The 11,064-nt window shown below is 40.1% G+C and overlaps 1 protein-coding gene across 2 annotated transcripts in view; it reads left to right on the forward strand.

Moving 5' to 3' along the window:
- The window catches only part of TRIM2 (tripartite motif containing 2), a 43,002-nt gene that overhangs the window by 17,884 nt on the left and 14,054 nt on the right, over positions 1-11,064 (forward strand). For both annotated transcript variants that reach the window (XM_009893689.1, XM_009893690.1), the window contains exons 6-7: positions 1,010-1,733; positions 10,791-10,894. In XM_009893689.1, coding sequence (XP_009891991.1) covers positions 1,010-1,733; positions 10,791-10,894 — 828 coding nt within the window. The remainder of the gene's footprint in view (positions 1-1,009; positions 1,734-10,790; positions 10,895-11,064) is intronic.

Raw genomic sequence — 11,064 nt, forward strand, 5'->3', positions numbered from 1 at the left:
TGATGGTCAACAAAATAACTTCTCTGATCCACAGTAATGTCTGTGCCCAAGTTCTTCTCTGTAGGAAAAACATGCCACATGTGTGACTGGGTACTTTGGTTTGGGGATTTTGTCAGTGGAGAATGTAGGGGGTAGCTGGAATGTTTGGGCTTTCCTGACTGTCATGAATTTCTCTGCTAGGTTGTTATAATTTAGGGATCCTTTTCCCAATTCGTTGCAAAACTTGTTTTAAAAAAAAAGTTAGCCGTGTTCCCAGCCCACACCTAACAATTTTGAGTTCAACCAAAATTTTAGGCTACTCAACCCAACTCTTCCCAATATCCACAACCCATCCTTTACATTTTGCTTTCCTGCCTGCTGAAACTGGGGAAAAAAACTTACCCTCTTCTGCTGGGGAGACCTTTCCTTTCTTCACTTTTTTAGATCAGGAATCACAGTTTTCCTCAGGATGGTATACAGATCTTGAGAGTGCCGTCTTGTCCATCTCCATAGAGGAGCAAGCCAAGGTTTCCCTTGGCTCTGTGGAAGTACTTTCAAGAAGTTTTTTGCAGCCTCCCTTATTAAAGGGCCTGATGACTCCAAAATACCTCTGTCTCTGTGCACACAGCTCAATTCCCAGTAACTATTTCATTAACTCTGACTGCTGAGAGTTAGATGGAGGAGGGTTCAAGCTTCTACATATGTTTTTTTTTGCTTGTTTGTTTGGTTGTGGGTTTGTTTTTTTTTTTAATAGACAAGACAGGCAGGGCAATAATTCAATCTAGAGTGACAGTGGATCTGTGAAGCCTTGGAAGACCCAAAACAGGGTGCATTTCTTGTGTTGCAGCATGATATTCCAAGAACATGTAGGGGATCAGCATGGTACTTTTTCTAAAATAAAACTTTAAAATAAATTCTAAAATAAAGCACTATAAATTGGGTTTCTATAGAGGTCTTCAGATATAAACTACATCTGGCTAGGATAGTTCTTGTAACATGATGCTAATCTGGTGTTTGGTAATGCACACAGGTCCTCCAGACACAGCTGGATACCTTACTTGAAGGACAAGAAAGCATCAAAAGTTGCAGTAATTTTACAGCCCAAGCCCTCAACCACGGCACTGAAACTGAAGTTCTGCTGGTGAAGAAGCAAATGAGCGACAAGCTGAATGAACTGGCCGAGCGGGACTTCCCATTGCAGCCCCGTGAAAACGATCAGTTGGACTTCATAGTGGAAACAGAAGGCTTGAAGAAGTCCATTCACAATCTGGGTACCATTTTAACCACCAATGCCGTTGCCTCTGAAACAGTTGCCACAGGTGAGGGGCTGAGGCAGACAGTGATTGGACAGCCCATGTCCGTTACCATCACAACTAAGGACAAAGATGGGGAGCTCTGTAAGTCTGGGAATGCTTACCTCACTGCTGAACTGAGCACGCCTGATGGAAGTGTCGCGGATGGAGAAATACTTGACAATAAAAATGGCACTTACGAATTTTTGTACACTGTTCAGAAAGAAGGGGACTTCACTTTGTCACTGAGACTTTATGATCAACATATCAAGGGCAGCCCATTCAAACTTAAAGTGGTCAGATCAGCAGATGTGTCCCCTACCACTGAAGGGGTTAAGAGGCGTGTTAAATCTCCTGGCAGTGGTCATGTGAAGCAGAAAGCTGTGAAAAGACCTGCGAGCATGTACAGCACTGGCAAAAGAAAAGAGAACCCCATTGAAGATGATTTGATCTTCAGAGTAGGTAGGTGACTTGTCTGCTACCTATTGACATACTTAAATACAGTTCCCCTGAACTTGATGAAACTTGATGAAAAAAATCTAGAAGTTAAATTATTTTAAAGTTAAAGCTGTAAGTAGAGGAACCTGATAATACCTTTAGGCCCCCTGACTTTTGTTCATATGTAAATTTTTAAAGCACATACTTCAGAAATTCTGTTTGCAGCAAATATTTAATTGGAATTCAATTTGAGAAATGCATACATTTGATTTGGGACAAAATATTTTACCACTTCTTCTGTACTCTATTGGGCATACGAAAATATAATAAGATTGATGCTTCAGATTCGATTAAATTACTTCTTTAAAAAGTTGCACGGCAAGAAGGGAAGTAGGAGGACTCCTCTGAAACTAGTGCCCTAAAGATTAACCTAATTAATTAACATGGAACTATATATGCTAAATCCTGTGGTCATATATAGTTATTTCATTATGTTGGCATAGGACAAAATTATGATTTCTTTTATTTGCATTTTCCCCCCGATATCTAAATATGTTTGGTTCTTTATATAGTGTAATGTTATCTCTAAATATGTGGACTTCCAATGCTTGCTAAAAGTATAACATTTTGGTGTCATTTACAGTAATTTTCTTTCAGGTCTTTTGATGTGCTTTGTTTTTAAGCTATGTAATAACAATAATAATTTTAAAAGTCTGTATTTACTGTATTTATATAATGTCTGCTTATATAGTTAGAAAATACTTTTCACTTTGCACAGCTAAAGAAAAAAGCAAGTTAATTCTTAGTATGTACAAGTCAGAATTTCAGCAGTATGTATTACCAAGTTTGACAACCAGTTGGCGAGGTGGCTTTCCCCTTTTTAGCATAGAATGGATGGTGGTTAATCCTGGAGGACTTTTAAGTAATTCTATCGAAAATTCATCTGGACGCCACTTGTCAGTTGGTTAGCCCTGTCCATCTGATTTCTCATCCATCAGTATTTCTAGTAGACTCCTTGCTGTGATAAAGAGTACATGCAATAACATAATGGTTTTATGTCAGAAAATGTATTCCGCAAGCATGCTTTGCTTGCTGAGTAAGACAGTACAATGTAAGCTTTGGATGGAGCTACTTGTAAAATGACCAGCCTTCCCCAGGTGGCCGGTGCATTTCCTTGTAAGACAAATGACCCCATAAATATAACAACTCAAAGCATTTTTACAAAGGCAATGATACCCAGTTTTACTGTCGCTAAGGCTAAGTTTCATGGTGAATGCTGAGTCAAAAGTTAGAAATACAATGCAGAATAACTCATACTGAAGTTGAGCCAGCCCTGCTTGGCAGTAACCATGCTTTATTGTCCAAAGTTGGTAGATAACCTTTGTTAAATTAGTACTCAGGCATAGCCCTTCCTCTAGTAGGAAGGTGTTCTTGTTGTAAAAGCTATTGCTGTAGTCACCACCGGCAGAGCCCTATTAGCAATCCTGTGGGGAGAGAAGCCCTTGCACAGGGCAGAGCGATCAGCCTCAGGCTCCTGCTGCAATAGAAAGGGACCTGTGGCTCTTCCCAAAGCGGTTTCGCTGCTGGTGCTCGTTAAGTGTGGCAGAGTATGTATAAATGTAGCCTAGATCTTTTTTTGGGCTCTGTTTTGAGACAGAGTTAGACAACATGGTTAAGAATAATGTCTGAACCCTGCCTAGAAAGAAAACATCTCTTTAATCTCTTCTGAAATGGTCATGACATGTTATACGCTAGACAGAGAAGGCGTTGGATGGACAGATTCAGGCAAAAAGTCTCTGTAGGTCTGTAGCAGGTAGGAGCAGGATAGGGAAGCCTACACAGGTACACTGTGCCTGTTAGTAACGGGGGAGCTCTGTTACCTGTTGTGGCTGACACCTTCACTGAATGCTAAGCCCTCTTGTCCACTTATATCATGCATTAATTTGCACCAGTGTGGAAATTGTAGCTCTAAATACATTAACAAAAAAAAACCCAAACCAAACTAAAACAACAGAACAAAAACAAACCCACTCCACCCCCAAACGATTTTCTGAAATTATTTAAAAACTGTTAATATTCTTATTACAAAGCTTTTGGTATGGATTAAAGTGATTTCAGTTTGTAATTTCTGCTTCTGTATCCCTTGCTTCTAGTGAACAGTTTCTAGCCTGACTACCAAATAATGGTATGGCTCTGGTTTAGGTTGTGGTGGTGGTGGTGTTTGTTTGATTTTATTTTTTTTTTAACTATTTTCTCCAATACAGCATAAACTCAAGAAGTCTTAAATGTTTTCCAAAAAATGCAGTGCCCTTTTTTTCTGTTGTGATGCAATCATGACCATGTACTCTATTTTGGAGTTCTGCCTGCTCCCCTTTTTCACCACCGTACCTCTCCAAAATAAGAAGAGAAAATGATTAGAACAAGAGCTGCGTATGTCTCAGAGCTTTTGCTTGATGAAGCCTGTCGGGAGCGTCCATATTTGGGATACATGGATAGCTATTTTATTGTAAAACTGAGCTGAGAGTAATATTTCATCCTATTACATGTTCCGTTCTTAGCCACTCATTTCACAGAATGACCCTACTTAGAGATGTCCCTCTGGGCTTCTGTGGACTTATGTATGTGTTGTCTGAAAGGTCTCTTAAGCCATTGCAGCTGTAATGCTCTAGCTTTTCACACTCTTCCAAAATATACAAAATAAATGAAGACAGATAAAACGTCTGCCATTTTCACAGGGATTGCCTTCGTGGATTTAAGAGTTTGCTTAGTTCCAGTTTCAGCTCACTTCAAAAAGTTAAGGTTTGGTTCATTTCATGAGGTAATGTAAAATAAAGTTTACAGCTGTTTTCCAACACAACTGCGTGTCTCTTATTTTGAACCCATTGTTGAATTCCTCTGATAGCTCTGGCCAAATCTGGATTTTTATTTTAAACTGGGCAAGATAAATCTTATATTTGGGCTGCCAGAAGCTCATACATCTGTGTTGGAGAACTGTGTTGCAATATTCCTATGGGCATCCAAGTATACAGAGTATGCTATTGTATATATGCTGATATATGGGCTTTTATGCACAAGTAAATTGATCAGCTCCTAGCAGGAGATTGTTCTTGTGCTAGTATTAACAGAGATAACATTAATACAACATTAGTACAGTTAAGTGCTTTTGTTCATGGGGAATTGTGCATTGTGTCTTTTGCCAATTCTGTATTATTCATGGCTTTTAAAATGGCATGTGGTTCTATTCAGACATTTTAAGGTCAAGCTATTGACCGCACATTCATACATTTGTGTAATTCATGATTTACAAGAACACAGTATTTCTTGCTTCCTCCTCTTCTCTCTCAATAATTTATATCAACCTTTTTTTATTCTTTTTAAACAGGTGTGATCTCTTAAGAGTGTATCCATGCAGTATCTGTATAGCATGTACTTAGTTTATACAAATGAAAACAAGAATGTGCTTATGATACCCAGAAAATAATGGTTGCTCAGTGGTTTTTGCTACCTCTACAAGTGGTAGGAAGCACAAAAGCGAGAGGGAAGGCTCTCTTCCGTTACCTTGCTTTTGTGCCTTAGAGCCATGCTGAGCAGAGGTAAATGGAGGTGGGGGATGTTCACAGTGCCAGCCACTTCCACCTTCCCTGGTAAATCTCTCCCACATCCTCCAAAGGAGGGTTAAGAGCCATGGGCGGCAGCAGTTAGTTACTCTGCCCAGGACCCCATCTTGCGCTCTTGCTCTGCTATGCTGTGCCATATGCCTTGGTATTTTTGCTTTTCTGGCACGTTTCACGACTGGGTTCTTTGACACCGTTTAGCAATAGTGGTGCTATTTCCCACTTCAACTGCTTTTTCTCTTCATTTATTTATACTTGGGATTGGCATCGGATACAGCCAGATGGAGAGTTGGCTCTCTGCTAGAAAGTTCAATTTTCCTTTTCCTCAGACTGTCTTTAGTTGTCTGTTCAGTCATGTAGCTGAGCATCTAAGTTTAGCTGGTACATTTAATGTGTCTAATTCACTCTGATTTAAAAAAAAAAAAAAGTGTCTTTAACAGTACCTTCTGTCATCCTCCTTGCTAGGTGTAGATGGCTTCTTCTGGTCTGTTATCAATGCTGAAAGCAAACAGGAGCCTTATTGTGAATTTATTCCACATAAAAACTCATGAACAAGGCCTGTGTAATAATAGCTTTAGTGCAGATTAGGGGGAGCTTTAGTGCTTAGGGGGAGCAAAGGGATACTTATCAGGTGTTTCTTCTTTAGTTTTCTCTGAAGGCCTCTGCCTGAAACTCTGTATTGGATTGTCTTGTTTGAAAGGAACAGGACTGCCTATAGATATATACTTTTTGAGTTTTACAAAAATACAAGGGGGTTATATGGGTACACATCTCTTTGAAAAAACATGTATTTTTTCAACTGCAGTTAGCCCCCTTGTATGGATGGTCCAGAGGAACCTTCTCCCTGTAGCAGGCAGCATCTGCTTCCTCCCATTCCCCTGACCCTTCTCTACCTTTGGAGCAAGGAAAGGCCAAATTACAGCCTGGCTAAGGGCATTGGAGAAGGAAGGGATGTGCGTGTGTAATTGTTCCATGTAGTGCAGAAGTATGATACATGACATGCAGAGGCCCCTCTGACACACTTTAATCAGTTGTTCTCCATTTTCTATTTGAGAACTCTGGAATAAACCCACTAATGAATAGTATGAAATAGTGAGATGTTATCTATATAGAATTTATATTTCTGTAGAAATAGGAATGCCTAGCAATGGGGAAAGAGAATTTAATCTTCCAGTTCATGAGCTCAAATCCCTCTGAGGCTTTTCAGGAACTCTTTATGGGTTTGTAACGGCCCGTGTGAAATTTGGCCAGGCCTACATTGCATAGTTTTACAGTCACACCTGTATTGGACAGGGGATGAAGAACTCTGACATCACATTGCTGGCAAAATCCCCGGTGTGCATCTGATGTCCTGACAACAGAGACCTGGTCTTGGTTCAGCGCATGTCGTTTGGGGTTTTGCTGCTGTACCAGCAAAGAACTGCTTCCGAGGCACACCTGCCCCTGGGATCGGTGCATACCTAGCTGGGGCGGCAGGGGCTCTGCTGCACGAGCAAGGTGTGGAGGTGGTCTTGGCCAAGCTTTTAGGGACAGATGCTGTGTAAAGCAAATTAATACAAATCAGCCCAAACTTCACTACCAACAGTGTGTGGGAGTATCTGCCAGAGTTCCTACTGAATTATTCATTCCTCTTTAAAGGTTACAAACATTGTGTGCCTTCATCCAACAGACTGATTGATTTTAAAACTTAAATTTGCATGGGAACTTGGATTAGAAACACTGACGTTTATTTTACGATAAGCACATAGCTTGTTAACAATATGATTCAGTGCAATTTTACTACAGAGCTTTTTGTGTTTCAGCTGTATCTATTATGAGAGAGGGCATCATATCCTCATAATGTGTAAGCTTTGACTAAATATATTTTGGTGCTCTGAGGAAAAAAGAAACGAAGCTAGGGAACAAGAAGACAACTCCTTGATACCTGCCTATGCAGTATGTATATAGACCTTTCCATGCTGTTTAGTTTTATCCTTTTTTTCAGTACTACATAGAGAACAGTCCAAGAACAAGTATTTGAAGTGTTGTAGGCAGGAAAGAAATGGTACTTACACAACATGTTATGGCTACTTGCAAGCTCTAAAGTCTCTCCATTAATCTGTAATCTTTCTGTGGGGTTTTTGTCTCTCTGAATCCATCGCCTTCCTGCTGGGGGCAGTGACATGTTTTCTCTTTGTCTTTTAGGAAGCTGGTAAGGTTGCTCTAGGCTAACAAGCAGGGAGGTTATTATTCACATTAGTAAAACTAAGAAAGCAAACAATGTTTTTTCTGTTACTATGAGCATCAAAAATGTACATTGTACAACAGGTTCGTCCGGATGCCATCTGCTCTGTAAGAGCAGATTCTTACTGCAGTTACATGGCATAATTTTTAACATCTCCTGTGATGTTAATGGTCTTTTAGTTGGGTTTTTTTTTCCCTTCTTTTTAGTGAGATTCAATCTGGAGCCTGTTGCGCAAGAATAAAAGATTGAAATTATGAAGCATGTCATGTGTGCTGGATTGTCCTGAGCAGAAAATGGATACTCTTTTGCTGAAAGCATATCATCAAAGCTAAATTAATTGGCTTGTGCAGGCTACACTCAGTAATACCAGAAGGAATTAGATAGGGCTAAGGCAAATCTGATTGTTTATTCTTCTCTTCTTTACACCATACAAAGATGGTATAAAAGGAGCTATTCCACAGGCCACAGATCTGCTTCCTAATAACTCTCTTCATCCTGCCCTTTTGAACACTCTGCTGTCCTCTCCCAATCCCCAGCAGGTTGCCACAGAAGTTGCAGTAAAACATCTGTCTTTTCTTCCTTTGTGCCCCACAGTAGCTCAGATCAGGAGGGAGGTAAGGCTGGGCAAAGACAGGCACGAAAGATGCAGGCTTCATCTCTAAACCAGGCAGCTTGGGAAACACTCAAATGAGAATCCCATGACCATCCTCTGGTTCCAGCCCTGTGCATTTGAAATGTTGGTGCCTCCATAGGCTAAGGAGTGACTGCCTGTGACAGAGAAGGCCAAGCATGGGCTGCCATGATATAGAGGGGTGGTAGCTTGCAGTAAAAGATTTGCTGGAGACTCTCTCTCAGGAAGGTATGTTTATAAGGAATCTCTGCTTACAGGAAGGAGCTATCATCCTTTGGTATTACAGAGTCAGTTGCAGGATCCTGCTTTTCCAGAGGCTCACATAGTTTACTACAAGCTTTCCTCTCATCATCTGAACTGCTGCTGCTGCCCATGCTTGGATTCAGATCTTTGCTGGCATAATGAATTCTTTAAATCAGAAAGTTCAAAGTTACCTGTTTTCCTCTTCAACATAAGTTAGGAAATAAGCTGTGTTTCACTAACCTCAGCTTTCTTCTTCAGAGAAACTGGTGCCACTGTGGAAGGGACTGTATAAAGGCCTGTGTGCAAATTAGGACTGATGGGATGGGTTTAATAGCTGTAAAGCACTATGAGCAAAGATCTTGCATGGAGCTGAATTTCATCTGCATGCTGTGCTAATAAACTACTATTTCTTAAACTGACTGTGGAATTAAAAAAACCTTTGATGTATGTTTACAAGGTCCCGCTGATGAACACTCTGAGTAACTCTTTATGTAGGTCGCTCTTATCTTTAAAAATTAAATTCCTTGACTTTCAAGAACATTTTTCTAAGGGTAAAGAGCATACATTCCATGAAGTTTGTGCTAGTTGGTTCCAGATGCTCTAGCTTACGCCTCCTCTTTTCTAACAAATGTTTTCCCTTTACTCTCAGTAGTAAAAGGAATGTTTCTCCCTTTTCATCCATTCTCTTTGGCTAAAAGGCAAAAAGGAAACTCATCATTAGCATATGGTGGAAAAAAATTACTGCATGTATCCCTCAGGCGCTGCTCATTAAAACAATACACAGAAATGGCTCAAATCTGGGTAATGTAATTGGTGTGTAACTCACTATTCCCTGAATATGTACTTTCCCCTTGCAGTACAAAAATTGAAAAGTATTTGGCTTCTTTACTGGAGGAGCACAAGGAGTTCAAGAAAACAAGCCTTGAAACAAAGGGACATGCTCGCAGCACCAAGTGCAGAGGAATTAAATGTTACTTGCTAGCCAGTGACAGGAAATACGCATCCCACAGCCGCCACCACAGCAGAAAGAATGGTTGTGAAGAGCATACACACCCCTAATGAAAGCTAAATACAAATTAGAGCTAATATGTGTGTCTTATATTGGGCATCACAGTCAGAACAGTTTCAATCACTGAGCTCAAGGATGTCTTGGACTAAAATAACGTACAAGTTTTTCAGTTAAAACCGTACATTGAAACCAATTACTGTCTGATACGCAGCCAGTGAATGCATGTAAAAATACTTCACCAGGAAAAATAGTGCTGCATCCAAGTCTTGGAAAGAACAGCTTATAGAGTCTTTTGGTTTCAAATTTCATTCATTCATTATGAATAACCTTGGGCTCGAAGATCATAATTGCAGTCTTGTGTAAAGACCCCTGAGCCTCCTTTACAAACAAAGCAGGAATTTGGATACTGTTCCTGTGCTCCAGATGTAATCTGGACCAGCTACTTTAGGGCTGACCTTTTAAAGACATCAGTTTGCTGTGTGACTCTCCTCAGAATGTCTCAGAACAAACATCTTTGTAATGAGGCATCTAAACTTAATGAACTTTTGTGAAAATCTGACATTTTACAGCTCCTTATCACCTTAAGCCACTGGGGAAAAGACTTACAGTTCTGTGTAAATCACCATTGCATTTGTCCTGGGTAAAAATGGGAGACCTCTGTGTGTGTATACTGCTTTATTAGAACAAACTAAGGTCTTTGCAGTCTCCAGGTGTTGGTCTTCATTGGCCCACATGTCCCAATAATTCAAAACCAGTTCTTCATCTCAGTTTCCCTTCTAAGGGAACTTTTAAAGCCTATGACTGAAAACTGTGTATGAGTGAACAGGAGACTTCGCTGTCTTGAAATGGCCCCATCCAAAGTGATCACTGATATGTTTTATCTCAACTTTGTGACTTCACTGAGGAGATTCAGCTAATTATACTGAAACCCTGTCGTCTCTCCAGGTTCTTATCTTAGCCTCTATCTATATGTTCCCACACTACCGCCCATGTCATTGCCTTCTCAGCAGAATAAAAATCTGCAATTTAAAAACAGCCCATCACTTATGAAAAAACATTTTACTTGTTACCTCACACAAGAGGCAAATTGTGAACACTGATTTGTGAAGGTCAAGGAGATAATTACACTGATGAAGGCTTAGATGGCATACATGCCAACGAGTTAAGAACAATCCCTTCTCATACTTAGAATTGTGGATCTGTTACTGAGATGGTTCTTTGAAGCTGGAACAGTGATAAGAACTCTTCAAAATAGAAATCTATAGATCAAGGATGTAATAAATGCATGTGTTGGCATTTAGGTCCCAGCTGATTAGTCCTGTCTAACCTGATTTCTTATGTGCTTTGTGTTCAATTTTAGGCACCAAAGGAAGAAACAAAGGGGAATTTACAAATCTTCAAGGTGTAGCTGCATCTACAAATGGAAAAATATTAATAGCAGACAGTAACAACCAGTGTGTGCAGGTATGAGGATATGCCACTTCCAGTATTTTTCCTTTTCTCCCTGCCCCCACACCTCTGCCTTCTTTGTACTTTGAAAGACACGTTTTGTACAATTCAAGCAGATACAGAAAATATAGAGGAAGTTCAACTTGTTTATCATCCATTATCATTCCATCTTCTTGACCTGCTTC

Source organism: Charadrius vociferus, unplaced genomic scaffold (assembly GCF_000708025.1).
Source record: "Charadrius vociferus isolate BGI_N301 unplaced genomic scaffold, ASM70802v2 scaffold59, whole genome shotgun sequence".
In the NCBI taxonomy this organism is placed as follows: domain Eukaryota; kingdom Metazoa; phylum Chordata; class Aves; order Charadriiformes; family Charadriidae; genus Charadrius; species Charadrius vociferus.